The sequence below is a fragment of the Puma concolor genome, chromosome C1 (assembly GCF_028749965.1).
Source record: "Puma concolor isolate L17-30 chromosome C1, mPumCon1.1.hap2, whole genome shotgun sequence".
NCBI classification, from domain to species: Eukaryota; Metazoa; Chordata; class Mammalia; order Carnivora; family Felidae; genus Puma; species Puma concolor.
Genome location: NC_141674.1, coordinates 129372321 through 129388605, shown reverse-complemented (window position 1 = coordinate 129388605; position 16285 = coordinate 129372321). Strand labels below are relative to the sequence as shown.

At 37.0% G+C, this 16285-nt stretch overlaps 1 protein-coding gene across 5 annotated transcripts in view; it reads right to left on the bottom strand.

The window, feature by feature from the left end:
• Positions 1 to 16285, bottom strand: part of THSD7B (thrombospondin type 1 domain containing 7B) — a 1494436-nt gene that overhangs the window by 552448 nt on the left and 925703 nt on the right. For all 5 annotated transcript variants that reach the window (XM_086718478.1, XM_086718480.1, XM_086718479.1 and 2 more), the window contains one exon: positions 6606 to 6851. In XM_086718478.1, the coding sequence (XP_086574604.1) occupies positions 6606 to 6851 (246 nt within the window). The remainder of the gene's footprint in view (positions 1 to 6605; positions 6852 to 16285) is intronic.

Genomic DNA, 16285 nt, shown 5'->3' with positions numbered 1-16285 from the left:
GCTACTCTTACAACCGAATGAAAATAGAAACTTCTTATCTGGAAAACCAGGCACACTGTTAGCAGAAGAAAGGTGGCCATTGGGCACAATATCAGATCAAGCTTCATGTGTCCATCCCTGCCCTGGGTAGTTGTTCTTATTTAATCTCCTTGATGATGTCAGTTTCAGCTGCTCTTTATAAGAAATCACTCTAAATCCTTCACACATATTACATAATAAGTAAAATCATGGAAGAAAGTACCATGTGCATAATATTGTTCTGGAACTACCCTACATTTGAACATTCACTCATTCATTCATTGTTTGCTGAGCATTTACTATAAGCCAGGCATTTTTATAGGTGCTAACCATTCGAAGGTAGAGGAAAAAAGTAAATGAACAAAAAAGTAAATAAACATCCCTACATATGGGATGATTTGCAAGAACATTACCAACTATTATAAACATTCTTAAAGGATATGGTAATCATGTTCTGGATGCTCTAGTTCAACATACAAATTTTTGATTGTGTAATGATGTGAAAGTGAGACACATTCAGTAGAAACCATACTTTGAATTTGGATCTTTTTCCACCCAGCAATATGCAATCTGATACTCTCATGATCAATGAGCTGCAGCTCCCAGTCAGCCATGTGATCACAAGGGTAAATTATAGATACACTTACAACCATTCTGTATCCATGCAACCATTCTGTTTTTCACTTTCAGTACAGTAGTCAATAAATTACATGAGATATTCAGTACTAGTATAAAATAGGCTTTGTGTTAGATGATTTTGCCCAACTATAAGCTAATGTAAGCATTCTAAACACATTTAAGGTAGGTAAAGCTAAGTAAGCTATGATGGTTGGTAGGTTAGGTATAGTAAATGCATTTTCAACTTATAATCGTTTCATCCTGCCATGGGTTTATTGAGAGGTTACTCCATCATAAGTCAAAGAAGATCTTTTACAAGATTCTTAATATGCACGAACTAAGTGAACAAAGACTGAACGTTTTCAGTCTCCTGAATTCTCTAGAAATTAACAGTGACAGGCTGAAGCAGGTGTTGGACAAACATCTCTTCACAACACAGCAACCCTGTTCCAGCACTTACAGAATTCCAATGGGCAAAGAAAGCCAATAATCAAGCAAAGTTTTCCCTGCCATCCTTTTCCTTAGCTCTATCCCTGGTTTCAATATCATCTACAAAGATCTGTCAACTAATCCCCAGAGTTTTCTCAAGGAAAAATAATTTTTTCTGGAAAATCTAAAGTTGGGTGGAGTGCCTAAAAGAGATGTTAGGGAGAATCAGGCTGGTCATGGGTTGTGGACGAAGGGTGTTGTACAGAGAAATCAAAGTAGGCTGCAGGAGACCCAGACACATTCCTCAGTGTGAGTGTGCACAGATAGATCATAGTAAGGATAAATTCATGCATACCAGAGACAAGGACAGATGGATCATGAGAGCCAATCTATTCAGTGTCAGACCCAAACAGTGAAACAATGTTTTACAAATTGGCTTTTCTGTGCAGTAATATCACAGTATATGTAATAGGATCAACCACACAGCTTCTGCCTTAAGATCTTCTTGGGAGTTTTAATCTACATCCGTCACTGTCACCTTTTAATACTGCTGTCTTCTAGTCAATTTCAAATTCTAAATGATCATTTAAGAGACAGAACAGCCATTTTTTTTTTTTTTTTTTTTTTTTGCATGAAAATTGTTGTCTCCTGGTGAAGTGGTGAAAGTTGCTGGTAGGTCATCTGAGGTGTCATTTCCAGGAAAGGTATTGACACTTTTCAATATGTTTGTGTGTTATGGTATCTTCAGCCTAATGGGCTCTCAACATAAACACAAGGGATCTGGAGTCACAGTTGTTCCGGCATCAGGTCATGCCTCAGTTATCTGACATTAAGCATTTAAAATACTTTCCTGGGGTGCCTGCTTGGGTGGCTCCATTGGTTAAGCTTCCCACACTTGTTTTCAGCTCAGGTCATGATCTCATGATTCATGGGTTTGAGCCCTGCATCAAGTTTTACAGTGATAGTGTGAAGCCCACTTGGGATTCTCTCTGCCCCCCTCTCTCTCTGCTGTTTGTTTTCTCTCTTTCTCTCTCTCAAAAAATAAAAATAAATAAATAAATAAATAAATAAATAAAACTTTCCTTATGCTATCTAGTAAACGGGGCCACCTTATTTACAGTCTTAGAATGATTTTCACCATCCTCTTAGTTCAGATGTAGGATCGAATACTTCAGATGTTAATCAGGACATAAGAAAAAACACAAGTACCAAGGTAGCTTATAAAATACATATCTTTCAATGTTTTGAGGTAGAGAATAGCATAGTGCCTAAGGTCATGATGCCCAATGGCAGGAGATAAACACACCCAGATGATAGTGCCTAAGGTCATGCCTAAGGTCATGATGCCCAATGGCAGGAGATAAACACACCCATCTCTCTCATTTCTATTCCCACCTCACAATATACAGTGTGAGTGCTTAATGTTACATTGGAATGGACATAAACCTACAAGTAGCCCGAATGATGAAGGAAGGGGTTTCTTGGAGTCTATACATGTCTTGGTTAAAACCATACTCTTGAAACAAACCTAAGGCTGTACTACACTAACTTCTTTATAGTTGTATAATTTCCTATGTTAGTGTAACAGACTAGCTTCTGTCTCTTTTCAAGTTTACGTAAGCTGGTTGCCCCAAGGAACTACCAAGATGTTCTGGTCTCAGAGAGCACTTGTGGAATGGGCTTCTCTTGCTTACCATTCCTTTCATGGGATCATGCCTCAGGGATTGGCACTCATAGTGTTTAGAGCTAAAATGTTTACCGCTAGAGTCTAGCTGGTGAGACGAACAGCCCCAAAGCTATGTAGATAAAGAACTTTTACAGCAGTATTAATATGCAGGACCTATGGTACTTCTCTAGGTCTTCCCTCTTCTTAGAGTATTCTTCCCCTAATTACTTAAAAGCTAATTTCCTCACTTCCTTCAAGTTCCCCCACCAGTTCAAATGAGGCAACTGTAATGACTCTGTTTAATTCTGTAACCTGAGCTGACCCCACATCCCAGCATCCCAGCAACCCTACTGTAATGTCTGATTTTTTTTCATAGCTCATGCACACAGTATATAGCTTATTTTATTTATTATATTTATTTGATGTACCTTCACTAAAATTTAAGCCCCATGACAAGGAGAGGACTTTGACTATTTTGTTCTCTGAGGTATCACAAACTTGGCACATAGCAAGAGGTCAATGTACATTTATTGAATGGATGAGCATGTTTCCTATAGCAAAGATGGTGGAAAGTAAAAGCCAAACAGCATTCTGAGAGACTTTAGAAAAGCACCATGAAGAGTCACAGAAATGTACATTTTCCTGCTGGGGAGAAATCTGGTGAATTGGATTGCTTGATATATATGACTTGCTCATGAATTCTGGGAAAGGAGAAATGGACATTTTTGTTCCCTAATAGACTTTTTGTTTCCATTTCCCTTGTTCACAATGAATTTTAATCACCATGTCGCACTAGAAACCAAAGTTAGTACACAGCCTTTGTGCTTTCCTGTGGTAGATGCCACAGCTCAGATTTCAGACAAATAAGAATGTCAGCCAATGTCAATTTTGTTGTTATTTATGCATTCTCCTGGAATCATTCACTATCATACCTTTCTCCCTAGGAAACACAGGTTGGTATTCAGTGACTTTTCTAAGATTCATATTTCCTACAAATTCATCATTTGAGAAGGTTTTTAAAAAATGTCAAACTAAGTAATGTTTCCAAACAGCAGAACTAGAAGGTCAGGTCCATCGCCAATGAAATTTGTCACATCTATTTTCAGATGTTAAGGTTCAATCAAATGAAGAACAATAAAGAAATTCATCTTGGTTGCATCTTGAATTATTACCATTCCACACTATTTTGTTGGGAAAAAATGATACATATAAACACATGAATATGTGTATATATACCTTTATCTGTGTATGTGCCTTCACTACAACTATCATGAAAGTAATGGAAAGAATACTGACTTTGAGCCAAATAGACTTCAATATGAACAACATCAGTTTGCATCCCTTTTACTCTCAAAACTATCCTATTTTGATGAGAAATTTTATGTTCTTCTAAATAATCTTTGTTAAATTCCTGATATAGTTATTGGTGAAGAGTAGGTACTCAATAAAAAGTAGCCATTATTTAACAAATACAGATGCAACTCAACTTTCTCATGATCATCAGAGAGAAATTGTTCTGACTTCTAAGAAAACTGTAATCATTTTCAACACAGAAAATAGAGGTAAAAATGGAAGGATGTCTATAAATTAACATTTGGAAGAGGTCACTAGCCATTTCATGTAAGGAATGAAGGAAAAGGGGATCAATGTCTATTTCATCGTTAAACCTAGATTCTATTCCTAGAAGCCTAACATTGAGAACCCTTCTGAATTAGGCCTCCATAGAGAAAAAGATTTCACATTACCCAGAAGAAATAATTTCCTACCTCTTTAAATTACCATAGTATGCCTTCAAAGGAAAGGAGGTAGTTTCTTTCCGGAGGAAATGAACACACCTCCAAACAGCAACAATAAGGGTTGCCATCTTGGTAGTGCTTCTATGTGCTGAGTACTGAGACTGACAGTTTACATACCTCGTCTGCAGGTGTTCAACCCTCAACACAGGCAGTATAATTAGACACATTTTATTGAAAAGGGAAATGTCTTATAGAACTTGTATTGCTTTCCCCAAAACACACAATTAATAAATGATGGTAATATAATTTTGATCCAGGTCTACCCAAAATCAAAAAGAACAAAGATCTCAGGCTTTATGTCATTTCCAAATCCCATGCTGTCCCTTAATATCAGTGTTTTCATTTTATTTTTAGAGAGAGAAAGAGTGTAAGACTGTGAGCACGGGAGGGACAGAGGAAGAAGTAGGAGAATCTTAAGCAGGCACCACACCCAGCATGGAGCCTGATGTGGACTCCATCTCACAACTGTGAGATCACAACCTGACCCAAAAATCAAGAGTCAGACATGTAACTGACTGAGCCACCCAGGCACCCCCTAATATCAGTGTTTTTAAAGACTGGACACATACTCACACAACTAGGGAGAATTCTGTGAGACAGTAAGTTAATCTGTAAAAGATAATAAACTACATCTATCTCTTCTGCTTCTGAGGTACAGAATGATATGAATCTAAGGGGTCAACTTGGTAAAAAATGAACAATCAGTATGTGAAGACTTGAATGCACACTGATTTCAATGGTGAAGTGGAGGAAGTGAGTGGCTAAGAATCTGACAACAGGCATTTGTCCCTTTATTCCTCTACCCCTGCCCCACCCGATGTACACATTATTTCAGGTGCAAGAAATAGCTAAACTCATCAATAATGCCTGTTGAGTTTGACTGTTAGATTAATTGCTACAAGAAGATATTTTTTTTGCCTCATTTTACTTTTCACTGGGGAACTGATTCTCAAATTCTACAAACTACAAAAAAACAATAGGAAAGGTCTATCTAAAATAGCTACATATTTAACAGATAGAGCTCAGGGCAGCTGTCCAGCAGGAATTACCACAGATTTGTCCCCCAAAGACTTCTGAATAGCCAGCTGCAAATGACTTATGTCATTATCAGACTTGGCCTACCATAATACAAGAACACAGAGAAAAATATACTGGAGGCCTTCACCAAGGGTCATACCTACAGTCAGGCAAAATATAAACAATATAAAAATATTAAAATACAGCTACTAATCTAGGTCAATGTTTTTCTCAAAATTCTCTGCATTAGAGACAATGTCATAGGGTAGTGTGTATTAGGGATTGACACTGTATACATTAGACAATGTATTAGGGGCTGTATATTAGAAACAGTTTCACAGGGTAGCAGTAACATTTAGAGACAGAACTGCATTAGAACTGGGATGTCACCATCCATTAGCTATGTGACATGAAAAAATATTTAAGCAACAACAGCCTCATTTACAAAATGACGATGCTATGAATAGCCTCTTGTTACAAAAATCAGGTGTGACATGTCAGGCAATGATAACTAATGGTTATTGAGCAATTATTATGTGCCAGGTTCTGGATGAAGTTAGTACTGCTAAATGAGTAAACTAAGGCACTATACTTAAGTTCCTTGCTGAAGTTCACAAATTTAGAAAATCACAGAAATAGGGCTAGAGCCCAGGGAATCAACACAGCCCATGCTCTTAAAGCACTGTGCTAGATTGCTTAGTATGGATCTCTATACTGAGTAAAGACACAACAGTTAGAAGTCACAGCTACTGGGGCGCCTGGGTGGCTCAGTCGGTTGAGAGTCTGACTTCAGCTCGGGTCATGATCTCACAGTCTTTGAGTTCGAGCCCGCGTCAGGCTCTGTGCTGACAGCTCAGAGCCTGGAGCCTGTTTCAGATTCTGTGTCTCCCTCTCTCTCTGACCCTCCCCTGTTCATGCTCTGTCTCTGTCTCAAAAATAAATAAACGTTAAAAAAGTTAAAAAAAAAGTCACAGCTACTGTTATTATTGTTGAGATCCCTACACCACATAAAATGAGGTTTTGTAGAACACTGAATACTCATGCCAAAGAATGCACAATACCTGGGACATGGCTGCAAAAGTTCTTCAACAATGCAAGCCTCTTTCTCAAGAAGTTCTGGGCATTCCTTTCCACCTCCAATAGCAATGTGCTTCACATTCCGGCTCCTGCTTCTGAATCCTGGTGAGAGACTTCCTGAATGACATGTCTTGGAGCAAGGGCTCCAAGACGACCACTCAGTGGTTTCACAGTCTTTCGGCATGATGCAGGACTGGACAGTCAAAGGGAAGGAGTCTTGTGTGCAAAGGCTGAAAGAATAGAAGAAAAAAAACAGTAGGATGTAGATTAAACACATGCAACCAACATTATGAAGTGCCTGTTAAGGGGGAAAAAAACCCTGAAATTTGATATGAGCTTTCAAAGGATTTTAAAAAATGTTAGAGGCATCATGATAAAATAATGAAGAACATACATCTTAAAAATGTATGTTCTCTTTTATCTGCAACTGTGAAGTGATTTCACTCTAGCAAAACACACATGTACACACTTATACCTTGTGCAAAGCATTATGAGAAATAACGACATTACCAGCAACAACCAAACTACAGAGGGAGCCCATATGTGCACTGACTGATGAATGGATAAGGAAGATGTGGTACACATATAGAATGGGATATTACTCAGCCATCAAAAAGAATGAAATCTTGCCATTTGCAGCAATGAGGATGGAGCTAACGTATTATGCTAAGCAAAATCAATCAAAAAAATACAAATACCATATGATTTTAGTCATATGTGGAATTAAAGAAACAAAACAGATGAACATGTGGGAGGGTGGGGGAGAGGAAAGAGGGAAACAAACCGCAAGAGACTCTTACTGATAGAGAATAAACTGAGGGAAGATGGAGGGAAATGGGTGGGGGATGGGGTTGATGGGCTAGAGGGGTGATGGGCCTTAAGGAGGCTACTTGTGATGAGCGCTGGGTGTTGTAAATGATGAATTCCACTCCTGAAACCAATATCGTACTGTATGTTAACTAGCTAAAATTTAAATGTAAAAAATTAAAATAAAAAAATATAATAAAATACAAAAAAAAGAAGAAGACGAAGAAGGAGGTTCTTCTAGTGTGTTGTCACCTGCACTATAACTTACAGCTGCCATTTACTGACTGGTTCCCACGTGTCACACACACTGTGCTGTATCTCACAGGTACTTTTTCGCAACAATCCCATGAGTTTATGTATTATTATCTCCAATTGTAGAAAATTTAAGCTCAAGAAGGCTAAACCATTTGTCTAAGGTCAAACAAAGGTAAAGGTAAGCTGTAGAGTATTGACCTATCCACTCTTTTCATTCTGGGCTATGAAAAAAACAAATGTGGTATCATGTTTCCCCACACCGTTAGGCTCTGAGCATCAGTTTCCTCATTTGCAAAATTCGGGTGCTATCGAATACTAACAATCTAGTTGGGAAACAAATAAATAAAGAGATGGGATAAGTGATAATGTGATGAATTCAACATGAAATAATTTATAATGATGAGGAGAAAAGTTGATGAGTCAGTGATAGACCATCTGGAAAGGCCAGGAGGATGGGAGGGGGTGAGGGTATCTAAGAGAGAAGGACATATGAGCTGCATTTCTTTTAAAGATTGATAGGAGCTTCCCAGGCACAGAAGGAAGACTATTTTAGGCCACCAAAATAGTATATTTGAAGCCTTGATATAAAACTTTGTGGCGATGGAAACCAGTGTTATGCCAGAGCTGGATGTACTGTTTCACAAGAACTAACTAGTAACTTTTCACGAATTTTGCAAGCCAGTTGATTTCACTCAGATAGCTTAAAAATGGCCATGGTAGGAGTATTTACACTGCACAAATCAACAGATGCTACTAATCAAGCCCCCCAGCCCCACCTTACCCTGACACCCCACCCCCAAGAACAGGCACTTAAACATTTATAAGCACACCAAAGGGCGGGGGGAAGTAAAAACCAATTTGTCAACTGTCATAATTTGTCAATTTATAAAGCATAAAGTTCAAAGAGGAAAGTGGATAGATATTAGGTTTGTGAATTCTTCAAAAGTATGTCTGGAAAGACTTCACGTCATCAGCTAAGAAATTTGGATTTAACTGAGCATTAAATAATTTTAACTGAGGAAAATCAGACCCCACCAGGAAAATAATATTTTACATATTAATCAGTGTTCTTATTTTTTTTTTTTTTTTTACTTTTTTTTGTTGTTAGCCTTTTCCTTATTATGTCAAAGTCATCCATTACCTTGGGGAAGAAAAGGATAATTTTGACAGGAACACAAGTCAATATATGTTCAAATACTGACTTCCCAAAGTGGGCGAGTGAAATCTAGTGGAGTAATAAACTAATCAGGATTAGGTAATGGTTGTTCTGAATGTTTCTGACTTGTGAAAATAATGCTGATAAGGAAGAGTCAACAACAGGGAAAGGGATTATAGAAGGTTATGTGCAGGGGAGAATAAAACATGATCAAATTTAAGCAAATTATAGTGAGGTTTCCATATTGATATCTTTCATTCCTTCATGAAGCCATGGAGAGTTAGTGTGGCTTTCAGAAGTCACAATGATATAAGATAAACCGTGTGTGTGTATTCAAGTCTATTCAGATCATATTCCTTTCAAAATGAAAAAAGACAATGTGTACCTTATTACCATTGCTCACTCCAATGTTACATTTTGGGAGCTTGGGGTTAAGACATACTAGGAAGAACCTCTCTTGAAAATGCCCCACCTGTATCAGAATGTACTGTCTCTGTGCATTGTGGAGGTACGGGGAGAAGAATGTCTCTTTTGGTGTATAATACAACAGAAACATCAAGAAGTTTCTAGGTTTTAACTTTTCAGAAATTGTTATGGGCTTCCAAATTCATATATTGAAGTACTAACCCTCAGTACCTGAGAATGTGTCTCTATTTGAAGTCTTTAGAAAGGGTATTAAGTTAAAATGAGGTCACTAGGGTTAGCCCGAATCCAGTATGAATGGTCTCCTTACAAGAAGAGATTAGGAAATAGATACAGAGAAGGAGGACTATGTGAAGACACAGAGAGAAGACAACTGTCTACAAGCAAAAGAGAGAGAGCTCAGAAGAAACCAACCTCATTGACACCTGATCTTGAACTCTCCAGACTCCAGAACAGTGAGAAAATTAATTTCTGTTGTTTCAGCCACCCAGTCAGTGATACTTTGTTAAGGCAGCCCTAGCACACTAATACAGAAATTTAGTGATGTTTTTCAATTTGTGTGTTTTTAGAAATACACAAACTTTGCATGTTTTAGAGAAAAGTCTCACCTTCCAAGATGGACTTAATTCCTTTTATAAAGAAGGTCCCACATGATACAGTTCTCTGTCTACAGTTGTGGTGGTTTTGGTTTGGTTCTTCCCATTTACCAGCTTTTACTCTCAGTTGCTCAGCTTCCCCAGAATGATTTTCCTACTGGATCAGTAGAATGGATAACAAGACTTGCAAGGAGTTGCAGGGAATAATCAGGAAATTTTGCATTTTTGAAAAGGGATCCTAATTTTTGGAACTAGGAAGAGCATATGTTCCACTGATTACATATTTACTTACTTATTTTTTTTAATGTTTATTTATTTTTGAGAGCATGGGCAGGGAAGGGGCAAAGAGAGAGGGAGACAGAGAATCCCAACCAGGCTCCACACTGTCAGCAGAGTCCAATGCAGGGCTCAAACTCATGAACCATGAGATCACGACCTGAGCCGAAACCAAGAATCAGATGCTTAACCGACTGAACCACGCAGGTGCCCATATTTACTTATTTTTAGTGTTATTCTCACAAACCTCCCTTCTTGGTTAAAAAAAATCATAAAAGCTGCCACATAGATCCCTGGTCTACTTTGATCAGTGAAATTCCATTTTACTGGAATAGGTAGACAAGCACTAAGTGGTGAATAAGAAATATTTGAGACTTGAAGTTTGCATCACAATATGTTAGCATGACCTTAGTCTCCCGGCTACTTAGCTTCACTATCTGCAGGAAAAAATAATAAAATGTGATTTACTCACCCCCTATCATAGTCATAATAACTTTTAGTATGTGTAAAATCACCTTATAAACTAAAGCCCATAAGAAATATTATGTCTACACATAGAAATGGGAATAAAATTTTTCATAGAAGGTGGTATTTTTAATAAAACAGACATAAACTGTGGATTTGTCTTTTTAAAAAAGAGATGCTATGTAATTATATCTCCTTGACATATACAGAACACATCATTTGTAAGTTACTTCATAAGTATTCACTGTAAAGGAAATCACTGAAACTAAAAATTACTCTAATAATTCTTACTTCCTATGGAAATATAAGGAAATCTCTTTATTTAGAAAAAAAAAGAACAGAAACTTGTATAAGATAAAAATCAAGAGAAAGGTATCCTGCCTTCATCAAAACTTCAACAGTTAAAATAATGTTAAATACCTCAAACATTCAGAAAAGTAGACTTATATAACACATACTCCAAGACTTTACTAGCAGAAATGAACATTTATGTCAAATTTTGTTAAATAAACAAAAATTACAAATTCAGATAAAGTTCCCTATGTCTCTTGTGATGCATTTAAAGCTGTCTTTTTCAGACACAGCCACTAACCTGACATTGATTTTTAGTATTCTCTACAATGTTTTTATACTTTAGATAAATATGTATATGCTCATAACTATCATATAGCATTCATTGTCTTGCATGTTGCTAAATGTCTTACTTAAATGTTTTATTAAACATATTATTCTGGAAATTATTTTCCTCACTTAATATTATGACTTTTAGAACTATCTATGTTGACAAATACAGATAATGTTCATTTATTTTTACTGTTTGTATGAGTATATAGCAATTCATTTATTCATTTTCCCATTACTGCACCTTTTGGTTGTGGTTAATTTCTTGCAATTCCAAAGGATTATGAATTGAGCCTCTTTTTATGTCTCTGTCCTACACATGTGTAAAATATTTTCTTCAGTATTTTTGCCTTGAGTTGGGCCATAAATATTCATATAATCAAATGTACTAGGTATTATGAGATTTCTCCTTTCTTACATGCCTTAAAGAGGTATTATCAGACTTACTTTTTTCAAAATGTTGGAAAATTACATTTGTTTTTTGAGCTTACCATTGAGCTTTATATTCTTCTTGAATCTTTAATGACTATTCAGACTTCATCTCTTGTGAAGTGACCGTTCACATTGTTTGTCCATTAGGGTAGACTGCGTAACGCTCGCCTTTTTCCCAAGATGGGAATTCCCCTGTCCTTGCTTCATTGTATAGACCTGGATGTTAGCTCCATGAAAGCTGATTGGAGGAAGGGAGCTGTCAGGGCACTATCACAAACTACATATAGATCTGCATTCCATCTGCATATTCACAGAATGATGTTTCATATTTACACTACATTCTATAGGTAAGGGAGTAACTTTTAGGCCTATTGGACACATCTATCATCAGAGTTACTTAGCGCCTATAATTGTTAGGCCTCCCAAGAATCTTGTATTAATGGGGCGCCTGGGTGCCTCAGTCAGTTAAATGTCCGACTTCAGCTCAGGTTGTGGTCTCATCATCCGTGAGTTCAAGCCCCCCGTCAGGCTGTGTGCTGACAGTTCAGAGCCTGGAGCCTGCTTCAGATTCTGTGTCTCCCTCTCTCTCTGCCCCTCCAGCACTCACACTCTGTCTCTGTCTCTCAAAAATGAATAAATGTTAAAAAAAAAAAAAGAATCTTGGGTCACCTGGGTAGCTCAGTCAGTTAAACGTCTGACTACAGCTCAGGCCATGATCTCATGGTTCGTGAGTTCGAGCCCCATGTCAGGCTCTGGGCCGTGGAGCCTGCTTCGAATTCTGTGTCTCCCTCTCTATCTCTCTCTCTCTCTGCCCCTCCCCTGCTCTCTTTCTCTCTCAGAAAATGAATAAAACATTAAAAAAAATTTTTAAAAAGAATCTTATATTAGAATCAAATAGGTTGTGGCAATAAACCCTGAAATCTGAACGATTTAGCAAAATAACTGTTCATTTTCCTTTTGCATACAGCTCAGTGTGAACTCTCCTAGGAGGTACTCTACCTGAAGACTTAAGGATCTAGTTTGTGTTCATCTTACATATTCACTGTCTAGAATACACGGCTTCCACATGGAGCTTCAGGAAGGGAAGGCAGAGGAGGAAGATGGCACAAAGTGATTTAGAACTTTAGCCTAGAAGTGGCTTACATTACTTCTGTCTACATTTCATTGGCCAAATCAGTCAAATGGCTCCAATACAACTGCATAGAAGACAGTGAAATATCTTCCTCCGAGCCCCGGAAGAGGCGAAAATGTGATAACCACATAGCTGTGTGTCTCCTCCAGCTGCGCCATGTAAACTGATTTGCTTCCTGCAGCTCTTTCAACTGCAAGGGAACTCTCAGCTGGTTTCCACTCTGCTCGGTGAAAACCCTCATCTGTCTGCTTCCCGGCTCCCAACATTTGGTGACATTTCTATTTAGCTGCCAGATCCTTCCCTATTATACTCATCCTTGAGAGTTTATGCCTTTTTTATTCCTTTACTGTTAGGTAAGTGGGGTTCTAGAATATAGCAGTGATAAATTATTATGTTCATCTTGCCATATTTAACAAGAAGCCTGAAAAGTTATTTGACACAGAGCTTTGCTAAAGCCACATAAGGATCCAATCTATAAATTAACAAATTCCCGAAGAGCTAAATCTACACGACACATGGAAAAATTACTGGTTAGAAGTCATTAAAATGTATGAGTAAAGTATCAAATATTGGAAGTATGTTCATTTTCATTAATCTTATTCTAAATTATGTAGTTTGTTTATAGAATTTAATACTTCCAAAATATGTTATGTAGTTAAAAAGTTATTTTTATGGAAGTGAAACTGCAACTAATCTGGGCCATTTGAAAGCAGTTATTCTAATGATTTAGCAAAAGCACTGCTATCCATCTGGTAGCAGCTCACCCAATCACAGCAGACTAACAAGAGAACAGTGGCTTTGAGCTAACAGATTCTAACTTAGAGAATGATCGCAAGATTGCATCATGAAAATAACACTGGGGAATAAAATGTGAATGGAGAAATGAAGAGAAATGAACCAGAACTGAGATTGGCTTAAAAAAGAATACATTTGGGAAATAAGATAGAATACATGTTACTTATTTTAATGATTTTGACTCCAAACTAGTAGCATTTTTCTGACACCGGTCAAACTAATTGGGATATCTGAAAAGAGAATGAGAATGATAGCCCAAAGAAGAAAAAACAGGCACATAGCAAGTCTTATGTGAAACTCTGGATATTTTAGAAAGTGGACTAAAATGCAGAATGCCTATGACAATGTAAGATTCAGCAGGTAAAGACATTCAAGTAAGCAGAGTTTCTAAAATGTTGTCTGGAAGACAATTTTGAAAATATAAGAGTTTAAAATTACGAAGAAAAAATATTAAGGATTACTGAGAAATTTTAGCTGGAAGATTAGGAATTTACTTTTTTTCTATAACCTACTTTTTTGTCCAAATTCATCTGAGGTAAAAGATGTCTTGTTTAACAAAAATTATGTTTACGTTAGGTTAGAATGTGGAACCAAGGGGATGCTACTTAAGTTACTTAACTTTTTTTCTTTCTGATTCTCAATAAAATAAAACCAACCTATTGAAATGCCTCTGAATTTTTTCCCAGTTTTATCGAAAAATAACTGACATACATCACTATGTAAGTTTAAAACATACAGCATGAAAGTTTGATTTACATTATTGTGAAATGATGAACACAATAGGTTTAGCTAATGTCCATCTTACCAGATAGATAAAATAAAAATATAAAGAAGAAAAGAAAAAGTAAAAAAAAAAAAAAAATTTCTTTTTGTGAAAAGAAGACTCTTAGGATTTACTCTTTTTTTTCTTTTAAAATGTTTATTTATTTTGAGAGAGAGAGAGCACGAGCAGGGGAGGGGCAGAGAGAGAAAAGCAGAGAGAATCCCAAGCAGGCTCCGTGCTGTCAGTGCAGAGCCTGATGCGGGGCTCGATTCCACAAACTGTGACATCATGACCTGAGCTGAAATCAACAGTGACTCAACTGACTGAGCCACCCAGGCACGCACAGGATTTACTCTCTGAACTTCCCTATATATCACAGAGCAGTGTCAGCTATAGTCATCATGCTACGTATTACATCCTTATGTACTTATGTACGTATTTATTTACTTATTTATTTTAAAACTGGAAGTTTTTATCTTTTGACCACCTTCCTCTGTTTCTACCACCTCCCCACCCTCTGTCTCTGGCAAGCATAAGTCTGATCTCTTTTTCTAGGAGGGTTTGTTTTTTTGTTTGTTTAAGATTACACACTGTGTCTCCATTTCCCTCTGCTCCTCCCCTACTTTCACTCTCTCTCAAAAATAAATAAACATTAAAAAACATTTTTTTTAAAAAGATTACACATATATGTGTGACCATGTAGTATTTATCTTTTCTGTCTGATTTATTTCATTTAGCATAATGCCTTCAAGGTCCATCCATGTCTTCACAAATGGTAGGGTTTTCTCATTTCTTCTGCTTGAATAATATCCAATTATACTAATTTAATACAATATATATAGTGTGTGTATATATACACATGTATATATACATCTGTATACATATGTGTGTGTATGTACACACAGATACAACACACACACTCTACAATCCACATTTTCTTTATCCATGCATCCATCAGTGGACACTTAGGTTGTGTCAATGAATGGTATTATACATATGGTGCTATGAACATGGGGGTGAAGGTATCTTTTTAATTTTTTTGTAATGTTTGTTTACTTTTGTGTGTGAGAGAGAGACAGAGTGAGCAGGGGAGGACAGAGAGAGAGTGAGACACAGAATCCAAAGCAGCTCCAGGCTCTGAGTGATCAGCACAGAGCCCGACACAGGGCTCAAACGCACGAACCTTGAGATCATGACCTGAGCCGAAGTCGGATGCTCAACCGACTGAGCCACCCAGGCGCCCGTGAAGATACCTTTTTAAAGTTAGTGTTTTCATTTCTTTTGGCTATATTCTCAGAAATGGAATTGAAAGACCATACTGTAGTTCAATTTTTATTTTTGAGGATCCTTCACACTGCTGTCCAAGTTACAATCCCACCAACGGTGCACAAGGGCTCTCTTTCCCCACATCCACACCAGCATTTATCTCTTGTCTTTTTGACAGTGGTCATTCTAACACACATGAGGTAATATCTGAATTTTAATTTGCATTTCTCTAATTACTAATGATGTTGAGCATCTTTTTATATATCTGTTGGCCATTTGAGTATCTTCTTTGAAGAAATGTTTATTCAGTTCCTTTGCCAATTTTTAAATTGGAGTATGTATTATGTATGTATGTATGTACGTATGTCTGTATGTACATATGTATTGAGTTGTATGATTCTTTAAATATATTGGATATTAACTCCTTACCAGATACAAGGTTTGCAGATACTTTTTTTTTCCCATTCTGTATGTTATCTTTTCATTTTGTTGATAGTTTCTTTTGCTGTGCAGAAAAAAAACTTTTTTAGTTTTATATAGGCCCACTATATATTTTATTTTGTTTCTTGTGGTTAAGGTGTTACATCCAAAAAATCATTACCAAGATCCATGTCAAGGAGTGTTATTCTCTATTTTGTTTCTGGGATTTTCATGGTTTCAGGTCTTATATTTAACTC